Here is a 20610-nt window from a genome sequence, read left to right on the forward strand (position 1 = left end):
TGTTAAATACCTAGGTTGGAACAGTGGGGAAGTCCGACTACAAAGGGGTTTGGTTTTTTAGGGCCACTTGTCTCAACGTCGGTGAAGAAATCAACTGATCCCTGTTCTTTAGAGTCCTGGGTAAAATTAACATCTCTGCTAACCTACCAAAAATGGGGTTCCCATGGAGATGGGGCTTCCTTTGCGTTGTGGCTGTTGCGTGCATCATCTGTTTGAGTCCAGATCCGCTAAGTGAGAGAGGAAAGAGGTTCATCCACTCCGCTGCCATGAAGATTTGGCTGGGAAATCTCCCAGACCATCACCCAGACAACTTGTGGCAGATGTATGTGACGATGTTGGCTGAAGAGAAGAACATGAGTAACTGCTACGTATGCTCAGTGATGCCCAAATCCACCAGACAACCCACCCTGTATGCTAAGAGCATGCCGGCAGGAGACGGAACGTGTTTCCTGAGGACTGCCCTTGTATCTGTGTTTGCACCTGGCTACATAAAAAAAATCGCACGGCTCATTGAATGAATCATACTGTGATGTGAGTGCCTTTAATGGTACTACAAAACAGAATGGTTTTGGACATGTTAACTGCTAGTCAAGGTGGCGTATGTGTAATGATTGGAATTTCCTGCTGTACATACCTTTATGATGCAAATTAAACTCATATTACTGAAGCTATGTCTGCTTTAAAGGCATACTATGCAACGTTTTTCAGTTAATTAATGTGTTCCATACCGTTTTGGATGATTAAATGAGTCATTTCAGGTCGAACAAAGGTTTTCTCGGCCGCCCTGGTGGTCTGTGGGGGAAATACCGCACTTGCAATTGCAAGAGCCCTCGGCCCGCACACACAGGTTCAGAAGTCTCGCTTTACAGCGAGAACTCCATGTGTTTTTGCCCTGCCATTCACTATATGCACGCGCGAAAGTAACAAAGAATCAAATAAACATGCACGCATATCGAGTTTTATTATCATTATTATTTATTTTTTTTTTTTTTATGTTGGCGAGACGCTACCGCGGCGGCGGCGAGGCGGCGGCGGCGGCTTGGCGAGGCGGCGGCCGCGGTTTGGCGAGGCGGTGGCGGTAGCGTCTCGCCAACATAAAAAAAAAATAATAATAAAACTGCCGAGGCGGTGGCGGTAGCGTCTCGCCAACATAAAAAAAATAATAATAATAAAACTGGCGAGGCGGCCGCGGCTTGGCGAGGCGGTGGCGGTAGCGTCTCGCCAACATAAAAAAAATAATAATAAAACTGGCGAGGCGGCCGCGGTTTGGCGAGGCGGTGGCGGTAGCGTCTCGCCAACATAAAAAAAAAAATAATAATAAAACTGGCGAGGCGGTAGCGTGAGATAGCGCTGCGGGAAGCTTGATGTTCATACCTTCACTGTGTTAGTCATTGTTTGAACTGCCGTTTTTTCCACTTTTCGTTGTGTTCGCCTGTCTGCTAAGCTCAAAACAACCGCGCCTGGCTTGACGGAGGAACCAGAACAGCTGAGCATCTTTACGACAGTGCACTTTTACTTTCGCCCTCTGGGGGGAGCCTCGCTGGAAAATCAACCCTGGTTGCATAGTATACCTTTAAAGAATCTACAACAAGCAATGTCCCAAGATGCTGTTCCTCTAAGTATAGACTTGTTCTCCTGGTTCTTTTCATGATCTTGGTGGCACCTCTTGCTGAAAATAATGACACCAATTATTATTATTATTATTTGTGTTTTTACTGCTTGTGTAATCCCATGCCTAAAATCTATGACCGCTAAAAAATCAAATGCTTTCACAAATCCCTCTTGAAGAAATACAACCCGTATTTTAAGTTTTCCCGTGTTAAATGCTTAACAAAATGACAGTCTCATTAAAAATGCAAAATGCAACAAATGAGTGCTCGAAGTAGGTGAAGTTAAGCTCCAATTGTAAATAAAATGATTAAAAGGGGGGATATGTTAAAGAAATGTGAATGTAATCATTTTCTTTTCATTAAGGAATGTTCTACTGTTTTAACTTCACACAGGAAGAAACAGATGTGTCTCCCAGACAAGGAATGTCTTGCTGTATATCTTAATCCTACACCTCTTTGTGTGTCAATCCCTTGTTGTAACCCCCCCCCCCCCCTTGCCTTTTCTTTTCTTGCCATGAGAGACAGAGGTAACCAGGGCAGTCAAACTCAAGCTTGTGAAAGAACAAGTCTCATGCTCCTAGTTCTTCTGCCCTCTTTCTGATGGAAGAGTCTAAACTTGTGTCTGTGTTGGTTTTCTTTCCAGAATAAAGGGGTTATTCAATTTAATTCTATCACATTCAGCTATATTTATCCATAAATCCTGATGAATCCAATCAACTACGTCGACAACAGACATGTCTTGATCACATCAAAACCTGGATAACTTTAAATTTCCTGCTTTTGAATTCCTACAAGACAGAAATGATCCAAATATTTGGGAATCAATGTGACTCGTTCTTTTTCTGATTTGTTTGAAAAAAAATTCTCCCCTTTGCTTAAGAATCTTAAATGCGACCTCCAGAAGTGGAGTGTCCTAAATTTTTCTCTAGCTGGTAAAATAGCATGTATTAAAAAAATAATATATTGCCAAGATTTATGTATCTCTTTCAGAGTATTCCAGTTTTTCTTCCAAAATCATTCTTCAGACTTATTGATAAACAGCTATCCTTGTTCATATGGAGTAATAAACAACCTAGAATTGGTAGGCGCTTCCTTCAGAGACACAAGGAAGAGGGGGGTATGGCTCTACCTAACCTGCTTTATTATTACTGGGCAGCAAACCTACAAAAAATAGTCTGTTTGCTCCATCAACCAGATGTTAACTGCTGCCAATTAGAAATGAATGCATGTAAGCCATCCTCTTTTCCTGCATTAGTTACCTCAAAGCTTCCTCTCTCTCCTAAGCAACATTCTTCATATGGTCACAATTTTGACAACACTTCAAAATGACAACCTTCTCTATCTACAGTCCCATTTGTGATAACCATGTTTTCCCGCCATCCATATTAGATTCTGGCTTTGCCCATTGACAGAGAGTAGGCTTAAAAAAATTTAGCGATCTATATATAGTTGGTATTTTCGCTACCTTTATTGCCATTTCCTCTAAATTTAGTTTACAACGTCCCTCCCTATTTCGATATCTCCAGATTTGTGACTTTGTTCGCATCATTAGTCCTTGTTTTCCCAATTTACCCCCCAAGGGAGGAATAGACATAATTTTGCAAACTCCAACACAGTGTAGGGGTCTTATCTCCAAAATTTATTATAACATTTCATAACTCAATGCAGTAAAGATCAATGAGATCAGAGCAGAATGGTCAGAAGAACTTGGAATACATATCTCTGATGAGACCAGGAATCACGCATTACGTAGAGTAAATGGGACAACTTCATGCACTCAACTAGAACTTATTCAGTTCAAGGTCCTTCATAGGATTCATTACAGTAGAGCTAGACTCTCAAGGATTTATTCTACAGTCAGTGAAACCTGTGCTCGTTGCCATATAGCTAAGGCAAATTTAACTCACATGTTCTGGTCATGTAACAAACTGTGCAACTTCTGGTTCACAATTTTTCAGATCATATCCGAAGCTTTTTAAATAGGTATCCAACCCCGTGCTGAATTGGCAATATTTGGAATTTCAGGGGAGGGTATAACACATGATTTTAAAAATGTACTGGCTTTTTCAACTCTTCTCGCCCGAAGAAGAATACTATTAGCGTGGAAATCAGAACACCCACCCAAGGCTTCTCTTTGGTTGAAAGATCTGTCCCTGTTTCTTAAGTTAGAGAAGATCACATTTTCTGTTAGAGGTTCGGTCCAAAAATTTTATAGAACTATGGCTCCTCTATTATCTTATGTCGAGAGACTGGATGCCGTCCCGAGACTGAAAGTTGCACGGGAGCTGGCTCTGCTGTGTGTGTGTGTGCCTGTGCCCCCGGCCTGGCGGCCTCGTAGTCCCTTGTGGTTTTGACTGTGGACAGTGATTGTCAACCTATACAATACAGGCGGGGGCGCGAGGGGCACACGCACCACCTTTTTTAGACCAAAATAATTTTTTTAGAGCGGGCAGGCATTGGGCGGAAGCTGTACATTTTTTTTTTTTTTTTTTTTACCTCGGAGTGGCCATCGCTCTGTTAGTACTATCTTTGATGTGTCAATCAAACAATTCAACCAATCAAATCAACGACTGAAGACAACATGCTAGCCAATTACAGCTGGAGAGGGGCGGGTCGCTTGGTCATACAAAATAGCTTTCAGAGAAGCCGGCGCAACTCGGCTGTGGTCACCGGCGTCGGTGTCAGTAGAGCGGGATGGATATTCGGTCTGATTACCAAATAATTACAAGAAGAGACAAAGAAGCAAGCGAGAGCGAGCTGGAAGCAGCGCCATTAATTTCAGTTTGAAACATCAGCGTTGAAGCCAACACTGGAGTAAACATTGACGCTAGGAGGGTTAGCTAGACAGCTAGCAGCACAAGGAGCAGAACTCAGGAGTAAAACTGCTGAACTGAAGAAACTTGGGTTACTTGCAGGCAGAAGGGAACTCTGCCTTGTTCTGATCCTTGTTCACCTAGCTGCTGTAATAACAGAACCTTTTCTAGTATGAATTTTTATTTCAGTCAGTGTTCAGCCTGACACCAGTGCTCATGTTTATGTATGTTAATGCTTGACTTTTGAGTCAGCTCTACAGGTTGATGTATCTCACTGTTAGTTTCCATCCCAAACCAGCAAAAAACCTGTCCAACTAAAAAGAAAAAAACAAGCCCAAATCTCAAGCTCTCTTATGTTAAAAGCGCAGAAGTATGAAACACATGAGAACATGCCACAATGTACACAAAATGTACAATCAGTCAACCAAATAACACACAAGATCACTTAACAATCATGATATATCAACTGGAAAAAAAACAGAAAAAAAACTTTTATCAATAGCTTCCCAACATGAGTAATACATCTACCTTAATATAAATGTCTCTTACCTAAATATACAACGTCTCTTTCACACAGCCATGAAATATTTGAAGTTAATCAGTAGAACTCAACGCCTCTTGGGGCGTTTACATTGACCAATACAATTTCATAGTGACACTTGATTAACCATTATTCTTTTCTTGTTTTATTATTAACAATTAATATTATTCATTATAACTATTATTCATTGATGTCAGATTTGACTCATTTTAAAAATAAATTGATCAGTAAAATGAGTTCAATGAGATGGCATTTTATTAAAAGGGTTTTAGTTTTCTTCCAGATATAGACAACTATTTTGATATATATTTTGTTAGTAATTCTTTCTAAAAGCCCAACAAATGTGAAAAGCTTCCCAAATTTTTACAACCTGCCCATAAGCTATTTTAGTTCCAGCTCATTGTGTTCAAAAGAAGCCTAATTGGGTGAAAACCTGCCTAATTTGGTAACACTGAATACACTGTTTCTTTTTGTTAGATTTTTTTTTTAATTTTGGGATTTTATTGAGAGTTTGTTTCTTAGCACTGTATGAATTGTCACAGAGCCACTGTTAAGCCTGAAGCATGTAAAATGCTTTTTTACATGCTTAAAAATTACATTTTTAAGTGTGCCCCCCTGAAAAATGTAATGCCCCCCTGTAATTTGTTTCTGCAGCCGGGTCTGTCCAAGCAGGAATTTGAATTGCTCACAGCTCAGATTTTGCGTTATTACAACATGACGCGATTAAAACTATTTCCAAGCAGCTTGCATATGATGAACGATGAGAGTGAGAAAGAGATCTTTACATCATATAAAGATGATCTACCATCAGGATCAACATTAAAGCAGGAAATTAAGTTGTGGCACACAAAGTGGTCATCATCAGTGGAAAAACCCAGCTCTCTCCCTGAAATTCTAAGGATAACAAATATGAAGTGCTACCCAAACATTTCTATGATTCTTCACCTTCTGTCAGTTATACCTGTTACGAGTGCTTCTGTGGAACTTGCTAACTCAGGCCTTAAAGCAGTGAAAACTTTGCTGAGGTCGACTATGGGACAAGAAAGGTTTGTGGATTTGCTACTTATGTATCTCCACAAGGACATTCATTTAGACATCAACACAATCATCGACATATTTGCCCAGAAGCATCCCAGAAGGTTGACATTTGTAAACCCATTATCATCGTCATCATAAAGTTGAAGGTGTTGTGGAGGAGAACAATATTCTTTGTCAAGTCTTACTGTTCTATTATAGGCTTATGGCTTAAAATCACCATACATGTTCATTGGTTTAAATTACTTTAAAGTTTTTTCTCTCAACATAGTTTATCTCGTTAAAATATATTCAAAACTCCTTTATCACTTGAACCATAACAAACTGTTCTAAGTCCTTGGGTCTTTTTAAGTCATTTTTTTTTCTTAATATAGTTTATCTGGATGAAATAAATTGTTTAAATACATTTATATTAAAAAAATCATTTATCATTTGAACCATACCAAACCATTCTTAAGTCCTTGGGTCTTTTTATTTCATTTTACTAAATAAATATCATTTCTGGAAATAAAGAAAAGCTTTGTTTGATTAATTGTTGATAAGGATAATTTTTTCTTCAAACTTCAAACTACTTTCTAACCTGGTACATGCTGTAAAAACCAAGACATTTTGTCTTAAAAATAATTAGTCAATTAAAATAATGTAATCATGCTAATTCCACTTATGTTCATCCATTAAAATGATTATCAATTCAAAAACCCTTAGATGAATAATTAGGGTAGTGTGAAAGAGTAAAGAGGGCATTCTTTGGTCGTTTAGCCTCACATTGTCTTGACATGACTCTTAGGTGCGCACCCCCCTTTGAAAAATCCTGGATCCGCCCCTGATAACCTCAGCTTTAATCGCTGCACCCATGAAGTACCCAGCAATCATTATTATTATTACAATTGTATGTCTTAATCCATATTAAGAGGATTAAGACATGCCACTAATCCCAATTTCAAATGGCTTGAGCGTATTATTGCCATCCGTGTGTCAAACATACTGTAGTTTGGCCACAGCTATAGTAAACTCCTCTTCGCAGTTTATTTTTTGACCTTAGGTAAACTCATTCACTATCTAATAAACATAAAAGAACAAAAACAGTTTCCCTGTCTGTAAATGAAACCATTTATCCACAGAAATCCATGACACCACCCAGAGGTTTCAAGTTGCTTTTGGATGAATACTAGCACTACACACATCAGTTTTGTTAATTCTGCACTAAAGTTTCTTCTTACTTAGAATATCCTTTGGCTTAGACTAACGACATAAACCACATAAAGCTCAGCCAACTAAATAACTATTGGTTAAATTAAATCTAAAATACTCCTCAATGTGCATGGCAATATATTAAAAGATGAAAAAATACAGTTTCAAGTAGCTCAAATGGAACACTGTCTATATCTCATCCTCGACAACTGTCAGATTTTGAAAATCCTAATTATGACTTTGTATTTTATAATCATGACTGTAATATAAAACTTCCTTTTTATCTCATGATTATGACTTTAATAAATATGAGGTTACATCTCATAATTATGATATACCATGTGCAAATTCTTTACTGTCAAATAATAGAAATGGGAAACAATTTTCCATATAAAATAGTTTTCTCCATTATCCTAACTGTAGAAGTAGCAGTACCTGTGAGGGGTGCAGGTATGGCTCAGGGGAGGCCAGGTTGGTCTGAACAGAGAGGCTCTTCTCCAGCAGGGCCTGAGGGAAGCCCAAACGGTCAAAGGTACTGCGTTTCCAGTGGTGGGCATCACCCTGGGCTAGTGCCTCATCCTCACTGAATGCCCTCACAACTGGTCCTGGCAGTGGTAGAGGCATTGCCCCATCACTTTCATATCCATCTTTGGAGCCACTGCACTGGGTCACTCCTCCTTCCTGACCAGAATCCCAACTGCTCCTTTGTTTCATTACCAGCTGGGCTTCCCATGCCAGCCTGGCTTGGGCTAAAATCACCTCTGATCCTGTTCCTGAGAGCTCCTCTTTCCCGCAGCATCCAAGCTCCTGGGGGAGGGATGGCTTACTGCTCTTGCGTTTGCGGTTGCCACTGGGAGAGAAACCGGCAGGCCCAGCTGTAGTGGAGGAGGAGGACAGGGAGTGAGTCTGACCAGATGCCCAGGAAATGGAGTCTTCATATATAAACCTTTGACCTTCTCCCTCCTTCCCACGATAGTCCAAAACTTGGAGGGGATCTCTAATCAGAGACTGGCTATGCTGCAGAGTATAGGACCCCCCGTATGAACCACCAAGGCTTCCATTAGTGCCATAACGCTGCAGACGGTCAGTAGTCTTGAAGCGTGGACTGGAAGATGACTGTTCCACGTACACCAGCTGTTTGACATATTCCTTTCCTACAGGACTGTACTCCAGACTCTGAGTTTTTTCTGGACATTTCTGCCGTGTCAAAATCAGCTGTCCATAGGATGATTGGTTCTGCTTGGGGGAGTGATAGAACGGGGCTGGAGACTTCCTGGATGGTGACTTATTTGATCCATAAAGGCAAGATGAGTCTGAGAGGGTCATGTCAGTAGGAGGCTCTTCATAGATAGGTGGTGGCTTATAGTCAGATGGTGGCTCCTCATACAAAGGGGTCTCAAAGGCGTAGCATGGTGATGGAGGTTGGAACTCAGCTGAGGGACGATGGTGGGCCCCACCGCTGCCTAGTTCAGCCTGGTTTAAATATGGAGACTGAGAACGGTCAGAGTAGAGGACAGGGGAGCCGTTGGGTTCTGAGAGAGGATTTCTTCCAGATGAATGCCGATTTCGCAAAGTGTTGCCCCCTCCAGCGGTTGGGGATTCACAGGGTGAGTAGCCATTTCCCTGATGAGGCAAAAAGCTGGGCTCTCTTTCTGTCACCTTGATGAGCATCCGTTCCTTTGTACCGGTACTCCAGTGGAATGAGGAAGCCCTGAATAAAAGTGAGAAAAAGCAAGTATGCATTAAAATTATGTTCTCAAGTCACAATGTCAGTATTTATGAAGCATTTTCACTAAAAAGTAAAGAAATGTATCTTGCTAAGCAAACCATAAAAAATAAAATGTTCCTTAAAACTGTAAAAACACAGGACCTGGAATCAAGATATTAAGCTATGCGTAAAATTATAGCAGCAGATAATAGGACTGCATGTGGTTAAACCACAGATTAGTTATAATTTTCTGTTAGTGAGACTTCCCATCAGTCTTTCTTAAAATGCCTTCCCTTCTTAAAAGGTTAACCTTAAAATTATTCTTGCTTTCTACAGTTGACGATATCAACTCTGCTTCTAACTTGACAACATTTCTGCCACTACTAAATCCCTGAGGACAATTTGATTGAAAAGATCCATCCATTCATTGACTAGATCTGAATATTTTTTATTAGTCACAGGTAAGAGGTTGGTGACTATTCTCTAACAGCCCTTGTGGGAGAAGTGGGGTACAACCTGACTGGTTGGCACTCTGCACATTTCTTTCAGTGCATTGCTGCCGACAGCGACCCTCTGACAGAGGAAAATAAAACGGTGATGGTTTTGCCTTTTAGGTAAGAAATACTTTTCAAAATAACTTTTCAAAGGCATTTTTACAGGTATTAAACATATTTTTCATTAAGTCCACATTTTTGTATTCAAACTATTTTGTATTGATCTGATATAATATTCTTCCTTTTCCGGAGTAGTGGCCTATATTTGACAGTAGGCCAACAGTAAATGGGGTTGAAAGAGAGGTGAAGAGATGCAGTAAATGTCCATGGGCTGACATTGGGATGACTGTGTCAAGGAATGAGGCATTTCTACATGGGTTGCATGCTCCATCACTGTGCCACCACTGCACCCCCGATTTAATATTCTAATCTTAAATATTGTGTTTTCATTAGCTGTAACTAGAAAATTTTAATAAGAATGAGCTATATTTGCCAGGTATGTGTACACATGCGAGGCATCTGGTTCTGCATTGTACAATGCTCACAATGTGCTTACGTATACAATAATATAAAAACACAACAATGCAATAATAAAATCAAACATATGAACACACTATAAACAAAGAGAGAATATGTATGTAGAGAATACATATGAACACACTGTAAACAAAGCGCACAGATTGAAAATCATAATTGTATATATGAATTTGGATTGCTCTGAAAAAGGAATTTTAGTAGCACAAACAATATGTAGAATTTCGGTGATATTTATTCTGATGTCAGAAAAAAGAAAACCACAGATGGGGAGAACTGTCAAGAAATACCATAAAAATTCAAATAAAGGGAAAGAACTTGGTGGGAAAGACCCTGCCATCAGAAACGTGGCACTAGAGACACCAGGGAACATAGTCAAATGCCTGCCAGGGGCCAGAACGGGCAACATCGAATCCTACCTGAAACTGCTGGCTAAGGATAAGCGTAAATACAGTAAGATTGTTATTCACGCTGGCAGTAATGAAACCTGGTCACGCCGATCGGAGGTCACTAAAGTTGGTGTTGCTTCGGTGTGTAAGTTTGCTAAAACAATGTCGGACTCCGTAATTTTCTTTGGTCCCCTGCCTGATCTGACCAGTGATGACATGTTTAGACGCATGTCATCGATCAACCGCTGATTGTCTAGGTGGTGTCCTGATAACGACGTGGGCTACATTGATAACTGGTGAACTTTCTGGGGAAAACCTGGTCTGATCTGGAGAGACGGCATCCATCCCACTCTGGATGGTGCAGCTCTTCTTTCTAAGAATCTGGCCGGATTTATTAGTTGTCCTAAATGCTGACAACCCAGGGTCCAGACCAGGAAGCAGAGCCGTAGTTTAAGTCACCTCTCTGCAGCTTCTGTACAGTTACCCACCCATTACCATATTGAGACGGTGTCTTTCCCACGGCCAAAACTGGATAGATCAAAAACTGATCCAAAAGGAACAAATCATAAAAATCTAATAAAAATCAATACGGCTCACATTGAACCAAAAAAGAAAACAATTAAATGTGGTCTATTAAATATAAGGTCTCTCCCTCCAAAGACGTTGTTAGTTAATGAATTGATTTCCAATAATCAGATTGTTTTATTTTTGTCTCACAGAAACCTGGCTACAAGAGGACTACGTTAGTATAAATGAGTCAACTCCCTCCAATTATTTAATTTCCACATTCCCAGATCTATGGGAAGAGGATGAGGAGTGGCAACCACCGTTCAGTCTGATTTATTAATTAGTCCCAGGCCAATTAATAACTACAGTTCTTTTGAACATTTAAAGTCCAACTCTTGGACTGAAAAAAAATCCTGAAAACCGTTGAATAACTTCCTTAACAAGGTAAACTTTGAATATTCATGTATCAAAAGTGTTCAAATTAAGTTTAAATATGAAATATTGCACATTTTTTACACCGATTATGGTATTCCGCGTTTGAGTGCTGCCTCTGTTTACGATCGGCCATTTCCGACGTGTGACATCAGTTCAAGAACACAGAGAATGCGCAAAGCGAACTTGCATAGAACCACACAGGCGTTTACGTTGTACAACCGGTATGGCAAACAAGGATATATGGATGTTTTCCAGTATCTTCTTTCACACAACAAATGTGCTGATCCACGTCTACTTTGAGCAAGCGCTTTTAAAAAAAATCGGCGAACTAAGTCCACAATAAAATGCCTTCTAGGTGCGTAGTTGGTGGCTGTAGTGTCGCTTATAGACTAGTTCACTGCTATTGTTTTCATCCGGGTCTTTCGCGCATGCGCGCCGGACTGGAAGGCAGAAGGCAAACACATAGCGGGCACAAACAGAGGAAACTCACGAGTTCTCAACGTATTTTTCTTCAATGGATAACGTATCACAAGATTGTTTCAAGAGTAAGTTGATGGTTGATGTATCAGATTGCCAGATCCACACAGCAAAAGCCTGAAGGGATGAAGAAAGTCTGTGAAATGCTGGCCAAGGGTCCCGTACGGCGACATATACAGCTGCCTTATAAACACGCCAGGCAGTACACACGAGAGAGCATGGAAGAATGAAACCACTGGACAGCTACAATTATTTTATATCGGGACATAGACACCAGCAACCCCCGCGACCCCATGAGGGATTAAGCGGGTCAGAAAATGGATGGATGTTCACACATGTTTGTGTAACATCAGAAAGCGGAGTCGAACACACAGCGCTTCAGCAGAGAGGACGACACACCCAGTAGGTTAAAATAAACATTATACTAAGGATTATTTTGGTGTTTTGTCCTATTAATCCTTTTCACAGACTCATGCCAGAGAGTTTGCATACATTGTACATGTACATATATTAAAAAAAAATTGCCGAACAAGGTCCACAATAAAATGCCTTCTAGGTGCGTAGTTGGTGGCTGTAGTGTCGCTTATAGGCCTAGTGCAGACCGCGGTGAAGTTGGTTTGACATTGGACATTCAAGCTCCGTGGAGTCAGCGGGATCCAGCTCACGGTTGATCCGGTTGAAGGACTCCGATTTCGGCCAGCGTCTCTCAGTTGCTCCCTCCTCCCATACGCGGTGGGACCGTCAACAAATCTGATTTGATTTTTGTTTCTCAAGAGTGCTCCGCTGACTCCGCGGAGCTTGAATGTCCAATGTCAAACCAACTTCAACGCGGTCTAGTGCAGGCCAGAAAGTAGTGCTACATACTTGGCCAAAGGATCAAAAGGTCCAAAAGAAATGGGATAAATTCGTAAAAGAAACGCGAAAGGACTGAATTGCCGGCAGTGACAAAAGTGTTTTATGCAATTCACACTTCACGAGCGAGGATTTTGAGGGGTACTTACTATGGAGCATGGGCTCTATGTCTTGGGCAGCGTTAGATATAGTCTCCTCAGGTTCACTTTGTTCAAACTCCGTTTTTTCGTATATATATTCGGTATCGGAGTCGCCTATGCTTGAGGTGGAGTTTGTAGATGTATCAGACATTTTTTTATAAATTTTTTGTACGTAGAGTAAGAGTTATTAATTAAATTTAATAAATCGGTAGCGTTACATTCAGTTTTTGGATCAGTTGTCAGACTTCTTATCTGATTTAGTGATAAAAACTGACAAGGTTATTATAGTGGGGGATTTCAACATTCATGTTGACACAGAATGTGATAACCTTAGTGTAGTCTTTAAAACTATCCTAGATTCAATTGGTTTTACTCAAAATGTGCATAAACCGATGCACTCTTGAATCCATACTTTAGACATATTAGACATATTGCTGACATATTAGATTAGATTAGATTAAATTTTATTGTCATTAAACAGGTACATGTACAAGGCAACAAAATGCAGTTTAGGTCTAATCAGAAGTGCAATAGTAGCAAGTGCAGGATAAACAATGGTTCCATAAGTACAGGAATGACATTGATTGTGAAGAATTAACAGTATTTCCTCACAACCTGATCATTTTTTAATAACATTTGAGTTTAATCTGAGTTCTCCACCCCCAAGATTTTTAGCAGAAAATGCTGTATCAAACTTTAAAGACTCTGTCCCCCTTTTAATATCTTCAGTATTGCAGAAATACTCTGCAGATAGCAGCAATGTTGTTTCTTCCCATTCACAAATAGATGTCTTCATTAACGGTGTGACTTTGTTGTTGCATCCTGGACTAGACAATGTAGCTACCTTGAAAAAGAAGGTGATTATTCACAGGAAGCTGGCTCCCTGGTTTAATTCAGAGCTGCGTTCCTTAAAGCACATTGTAAGGAATTGGAGAGAAAATGGTGCTCTACACACCAAGAGGAATCCTACCTAATCTGGAAAAACAGTCTATTGTTGTATAAAAAGACCCTTCGCAGAATTAGAGCAGCATATCTTTCATCAATAATTGAGGAGAATAAAAATAATCCTAGATTTCTCTTCAGCACAGTTGCCAAATTTACTCAGAGTCACAGCTCCATCAATCCATCCATTCCCTTAGCTCTTAGCAGTAATGACTTTATGGGATTCTTAAAAAAATGGATTCCATTAAAAATAAAATAATTGGCATCCTTCCAAACATGATTACCTCGTCCTCAGTAAGTGAGGCAGTGTTGGAGGAATCTTTAGAACCTGCGCGGTGTTTGAATTGTTTAGAAGCAGTAGAGCTTTCTAAGCTATCTAAAATTTTAGCTTCATCTAAACCTTCTACCTGTATGTTAGACCCAATCCCAACCAAGTTGTTTCAGGAGGTATTCCCTTTGATCAGTGGCACTATTTTAGACATTATTAATCTATCCTTAGTAAATGGATATGTACTAAAGGCTTTTAAAGTAGCTGTTATTAAACATTTACTTAAGAAACCATCTCTTGATCAAGATGAGTTAGTAAATTACAGACCTATATCTAATCTTCTTTTCTTATCTAAAATTCTTGAGAAAGTAGTTGCTAATCAACTATGTGAACATTTACAAAATAATGACCTACTTGAGGAGTTTCAGTCAGGCTTCAGAGCACATCATAGCACTGAAACAGCTCTGGTGAAGGTCACTAATGATATTCTCATGGCCTAATGGACTTGTGTCTGTACTTGTCCTGTTAGATCTCAGTGCTTCATTTGATACAGTTGATCACAATATTCTCCTACAAAGACTTGAGCATACTGTAGGGATAAAGGGGAAAGCATTGGACTGGTTTAAATCTTATCAACAGATTTGAGTTTGTTCATGTTAATAATAAATCTTCAAACTCTAGGGTCACTTGTGGAGTACCACAGGGTTCAGTCGTTGGACCAATTCTCTTTACTATGTATATGCTTCCGATTGGCAAAATTATCAGACAGCATGGGATTAATTTCCACTGTTATGCTGATGACAGCTATATTTATCCATAAATCCTGATGAATCCAATCAATTACTTCGACTGCAGTCATGTCTTTATGACATCAAAAGCTGGATGACTTTAAATTCCCTGCACTTAAATTCAGAAGTTGTAATCTTTTGACCAGAGTCCACAAAAAATAACTTCTTAATCAATCACTTAATCTGGATGGCATTAACATTGCCTCTGGTAATAAAGTAAAAAAATCTTATGTGTTAGTTCTGACCAAGACATGTCATTTAAATCCCATATTAAACAGGTTTCCAGAGTTTCCTTTTTTCACTTCCGGAATATTGCCAAAATTAGAAACATTCTGTCCGGGGTGATGCTGAAAAACTAGTCCATGCATGTATTACTTCAAGGCTGGACTATTGTAATTCTTTACTATCAGGATTTCCACAAAATGCAGTTCAAAGTCTTTAGCTGATCCAAAATGCTACAGCAACAGTTCTAATGAAAATCAACAAGAGGGATCATATTTTTCCAATTTTAGCTTCCCTTCATTGGCTTCCTGTTAAATCAAGAACAGAATTTAAAATTCTTCTTCTAACATATAAAGCCCTTAATAATCAAGCTCCATCATATATCAGAGCTCTGATTACTCCGTATGTTCCTAACAGAGCACTTCACTCTCAGACTGCAGGTCTGCTGGTGGTTCCTAGAGTCTCTAAAACTAAAATGGGAGACAGATCCTTTAGCTATCAGGCTCCTCTCCTGTGGAACCAACTCCCAGTTTTGGTAACCCCTGTCTACTTTTAAGACTAATCTTAAAACTTTCCTTTTTGACAAAGCATATAGCTAGAGTGGCTCATGTTACCCTGAACTACCTCTATAGTTATGCTGCTATGGGCTGAGGCTACTGGAGGACATAAGGGCCTATTTTTCTCACTCTACTGAGTTCTACATTTCTCCAGTTTTGCATTGCTTGTTGTCATTTCAGCTTTTAACTTTTTGTTCTTTCTCTTTTTTTTCTTCATAGTAGGTACACCTGGTCTGGGGTTCTGTTAGCTGTGACATCATCCAGGGAAGACAGATCACCCACTATTACCATCTAATGTCTCTGCTCTGCCTTCTGTAACCCCCAGTCGGTCGAGCCCAGTTCTGCTGGAGGTTTTCCTTCCCGTTAATGGGGAGTTTTTCTTTCCGCTGTCGCTTCATGCTTGCTCAGAATGAGAGATTGCTCCATTGCCATGGACAATGCAGACGACTCTCCCTGTGGCTCTATGCTTCTCCGGGTGAAGCTGCTTGTCGGGACTTTGATGCAATCAACTGAGTTCCCTTATATAGGAACCTTTTTAACCAATCTGTATAATCTGACCCAATCTTTATAATATGATTGAATTTGACTTTGTAAAGTGCCTTGAGATGACATGTTTCATGAATTGGCACTATCCATCCATCCATCCATTTTCCGAACCGCTTTATCCCTCATGGGGTCGCGGGGGTTGCTGGTGCCTATCTCCAGCATTCACTGGGCGAGAGGCGGGGTACACCCTGGACAGGTCGCCAGTCTGTCGCAGGGCATGAATTGGCACTATATAAATAAAATTGAATTGAACTGAATTGAAAATACAGTCAGCAAATTCATTCAGATCCGTCCTTCCGTCCATCCGTCTTCTTCCGCTTATCTGGGGTCGGGTCGCGGGGGTAGCAGCTTCAGTAGGGAGGCCCAGACGTCCCTCTCCCCAGCCACTTGGGCCAGCTCCTCAGGAGGAATCCCAAGGCGTTCCCAGGCCAGCCGGGAGACATAGTCCCTCCAGCGTGTCCTGGGTCTTCCCCTGGGCCTCCTCCCGGTGGGACGTGCCCGGAACACCTCACCAGGGAGGCGTCCAGGAGGCATCCTAACCAGATGCCCGAGCCACCTCAACTGGCTCCTCTCGATGTGGAGGAGCAGCGGCTCTACTCTGAGTCCTCCCCGGATGACTGAGCTTCTCACCCTATCTCTAAGGGAGAGCCCAGACACACTACGGAGAAAACTCATTTCAGCCGCTTGTATCCGGGATCTCGTTCTTTCGGTCACGACCCAAAGCTCGTGACTATAAATATTCGATCATTCAGATCGAATATTTAAAAAAAACTTTAACATCATTGATCAATGGAATTTTAACCCATCCCTTTGGGGAGTAGTGGGCTGCCACTGCAGCAATCTGACATTAAGTGTCTTGCTCAGGGACCCAGAGTGCCAGCTATGGGGATCGAACCAGGTACTTGCAACCTTCTCAGAGCACGAGCGCACTGCTCTAACCACTAGGCCACCACTCCTCAGTTGGTTTTTTAGGACCGTGAGAGGAAGCCAGACTACCAGAAGAGAACCCACTCCATGCAGAAAGACCCAGGGTAAGACTTGAACCCAGGACCTTCTTGCTGTAAGGCAACAGTGCTACCCACTGTCCACTGTGCAGCCCCTCAACATATTGTTTTTTTCTTGTTCTGCCAATATTTCAATCTGGAGAGACTGATAGAGACAAAAAAGAGGCAATTAGAGATTCATTGACAAAAACTAGAAAAGTTTTTTGGCGTAGAGAGGAAATGATGATGGTCCCTGACAAGGCGTAGAGAGGGTGTGGACTGCACTGTGCCTGACAGGCCAAGGTGTGAAATTAATAGATAGTACCCGTCAAGGCGAAGTAAGTGAGGAGCAGGTTTGCATCAAGTGTAGTAAAACTACGATAGTATAGGAGAGGGATAAAAGGTGACGAGACAGGACATGGCTAAGAAATAAAGACTAGACCTGAGAAAGCCAACCACCACTGGTTAATTGCTGGATGCTCTTACCTAGGAGCTGAGAAATTATTGAGTGTTTGAAATTATTGAATGAGAAAATAATGCTGAAGAAGAGCAACAGCGAGCTGGTGGAGGGATACTAAAGGGATTGCATGGACTACTGCTATAGAGGCTGCTCCAATTCTAAATGAATGAGCTGAGAATAGGATAGAATATGAGACCTTTGGAAAAAATAGATACCTGTGGATAAACCAAACCAAGAAAGCGTTTGAGGCAGGAAATGACAAAAGCTAGAACTGTTTAAATGAAGAATGAGAGCAAAGAAGGGTGACAGAGGTTGTGAAGGTAAGCAAAGCCAAATAACAGGATCTAAGAGAGGACGGTCATAGACCTGATTTCAAATGAAATATTGCTAACTGACAAAAAGGATTTAGTCTTGCTTCAGAACCCCAAGAGGGGGAAATTATGTAGTGTAGACTGATAGAAGGGAGGGTGGAATACCTGGAATTTAGAACGTGACAGCACCGGTGATTGAATTTGAATAATTTTGAACATGATTAGCTGAAATATGTAGCAGACAGTATCATGAAAGTTATCTCTCTTATAGCTTTACTTCGACTGGGGATGTTAAATGTCCTCAGCCCGACTGCGTCCTCTGTCGGGAGAAGTTAGCTAATGCTAACATGGTTCCAGGCAAGCTGAAGAGCCACTTGGAAACCAAACATCCATTTTATGTTCAAATAAACTTGGCCTACTTTAAAAAAAAAAGTGGAATTTGAACCAGAGCCAGCAAGTCTGTTTATTTCATTGTGTGAAAGTGTCTGAACAGGCAACGGAGGCTAGTTACATGCTAACAGAGCTTATTGCAAAGCAAAAGAAGCCTCACACAACAGCAGAGACACTCATCCTCTTTGCAAAAAAATTGCAGGTGATCATGCTGGGTCCAGATGCCGCAAATGAGCTGTCCAAAGTGTCGTCATCTGATAATCCAATGAAAAGAAGAATCTGGCAAACATAAGATATGTTGATGGTGACTCTATCAAGAAGAATTTTTTCTTCTGCAAAGAAATGGAACACCATACTGTGGGAGAAGAAATATTCAGGGTAAATACTAACTATTTAAAAGAGAACAGTCTGACCTGGAATATGTGCGTCAGTCTTTGCACAGGTGGTGCAGCATGCATGATGGGAAGAGTGGAAAGGATTTATAGCTAAGGTGAAAGCTCAAAACCCATATATTGTGACAAACCACTGCATTTTGTACCGAGAGGCGTTAATTGGCAAAACCATGCCCCAGAAGTTAACCAAGGTGCTGGATCAGGCCGTGCAGATGCTGAATTGCATCAGATCAAGGCCCCTGAAATCTCGCCTCTTCTCCCAGCTGTGCGCCGAGATGGGAGCTGACCACCAAAGCCTGATCCTCCATGGAGAGGTACAATGGCTGTCACGGGGGAATTTCTTTATGAGCTTCGGGAAGAATTTTTAAAGTTTTCACGCAAACACGCTGTCCCACATAAGGACTAGATCACGGATGAGAGGTGGTGCCCCAGGCTGTGTTACCTTGCAGACATATTTGGGCATTTTAACAAGTTAAATGTGAAGCTTCAGGGCAGGAATGAAAACATTTTCTCATCCACAGACAAGACTCAGGGATTTATGAACAAACTTACCCTGTGACGTGAGGATTTGCAACAGGACTCCATGGAACTGTTCACGCTGACATCAGTTGTGCCACAAGCAGCTAGGGAGCACTCTGTATATGCTGAACACCTTCTGGCCTTAAAAGAGAGGTTTGAGCTATTTTCCACATGTTGCTGACATGAAGGACTATGACTGGATCCAAGACCCATTCAATCAGTAATCCTCAACAGAAAATCTCACCATGCATTGGTATATGATCGAACTTGTCCTAGAGATTTTGAGCGAGCGGCTTGAAACTCTGGCAGTCTGATCATAAGACATGGCCAATTAAAAGTTATCAAAACGATGAAATTTTGAGCATGGTGAAGGGGGGTTAGCAGGGGTCAAAGTTCACCTATTCGCCACAAAAAATAAAAGTGTTATATCTCCTACAGAGAAACACACAGAGGCACCAAACTTTCAGTAATTGATCACCATCAGGTCTCCTATAATATCCAATGGTCAAATGATGACATTGCTTAGGCCACGCCCCCTGACAACAGGAAGTGTCATGTTTTATTGTTAACAGTCGCTATGTTACCCCTCTGAGCTAATCAACATGAAACTGTGTCCACAGACAGAAGACATGTTGGTGTGTTGTGGATTCCAGGCCCAACTGGATTCCATGGAGCAGTGCGGCGTGGTGGCGTGGCGAAGTCACCTGAAACGCCGCTGCCATATGTCCAGACTTCCATAGGATATTGACAAATTTAATAAAAAGTAACTTAAATGACCTTAAAAGGACAACATTTTTAAAAGTCAAAAGGCTTATTTAATGCTTTGAGAATATCTCTTCTATTCGGCTACATAATCAACCAAAACAGGATAATCTTTTAAGCTATAAGACCATTTTTAACATGTCAATACATAGATTTTAAGCTGGTGGGTCGCCACTGCCTCCGGTTGCCAAATGCATCGCTGCATCAACTGATCAGCATCAGATTTTTTGCGAGTCGTGGGGTAGCACTGCTCAATGCCTTCGTGTGTATTGCCCGGTGGACAGGCGGGAAAAATGCGTGACAGCTTCTACCGTGGCTGGCTGCCTGCGGTGCGCGAACCCCTGCGGTGGCCAATAGGCCGGAGCGGAACACAAAGATTTAAAAAGAATTGTAAAATATTTTTCTGGAGCTAGACTCAAAGCAAAACAATGTTTATAATTATTTGTAAACATTGGTATACTCTATGTTTATCTTGTTTTTAAGTATTTTATATTTACAATAAAATGCATAATTTATTTTTTAGACTAGTTCCATATGAGAGGTTGCAAGAAATCTTGTAACTTTACTGAATTTGCAGCTTAAGAAGATTGGGTTTGACAGACAACACCAACTGTCCCCTCAATCCAGTGCATACAATACCACAACAGACCTCATCACGCTCTACAGTACATCAAGAAAACTAAATCAACTAAAACAAGTTCACGAGTGCACATGAAATGAAGTTAATCTATATTTGTGTGTCAG

General features: G+C 40.9%; 1 protein-coding gene across 7 annotated transcripts in view; it reads right to left on the reverse strand.

Annotated features, from left to right (window-relative positions):
- Nucleotides 1-20610, reverse strand: part of arhgap39 (Rho GTPase activating protein 39) — a 283987-nt gene that overhangs the window by 227206 nt on the left and 36171 nt on the right. For all 7 annotated transcript variants that reach the window (XR_004929431.1, XM_036131648.1, XM_036131649.1 and 4 more), the window contains exon 3: nucleotides 7626-8901. Coding sequence is in view for 6 of the 7 variants with exons in the window: in XM_036131648.1 (XP_035987541.1) it covers nucleotides 7626-8901 (1276 nt within the window). In the remaining variant the exon portion in view is untranslated. The remainder of the gene's footprint in view (nucleotides 1-7625; nucleotides 8902-20610) is intronic.

Source organism: Fundulus heteroclitus, unplaced genomic scaffold, assembly GCF_011125445.2.
Source record: "Fundulus heteroclitus isolate FHET01 unplaced genomic scaffold, MU-UCD_Fhet_4.1 scaffold_45, whole genome shotgun sequence".
Lineage (NCBI taxonomy): Eukaryota > Metazoa > Chordata > Actinopteri > Cyprinodontiformes > Fundulidae > Fundulus > Fundulus heteroclitus.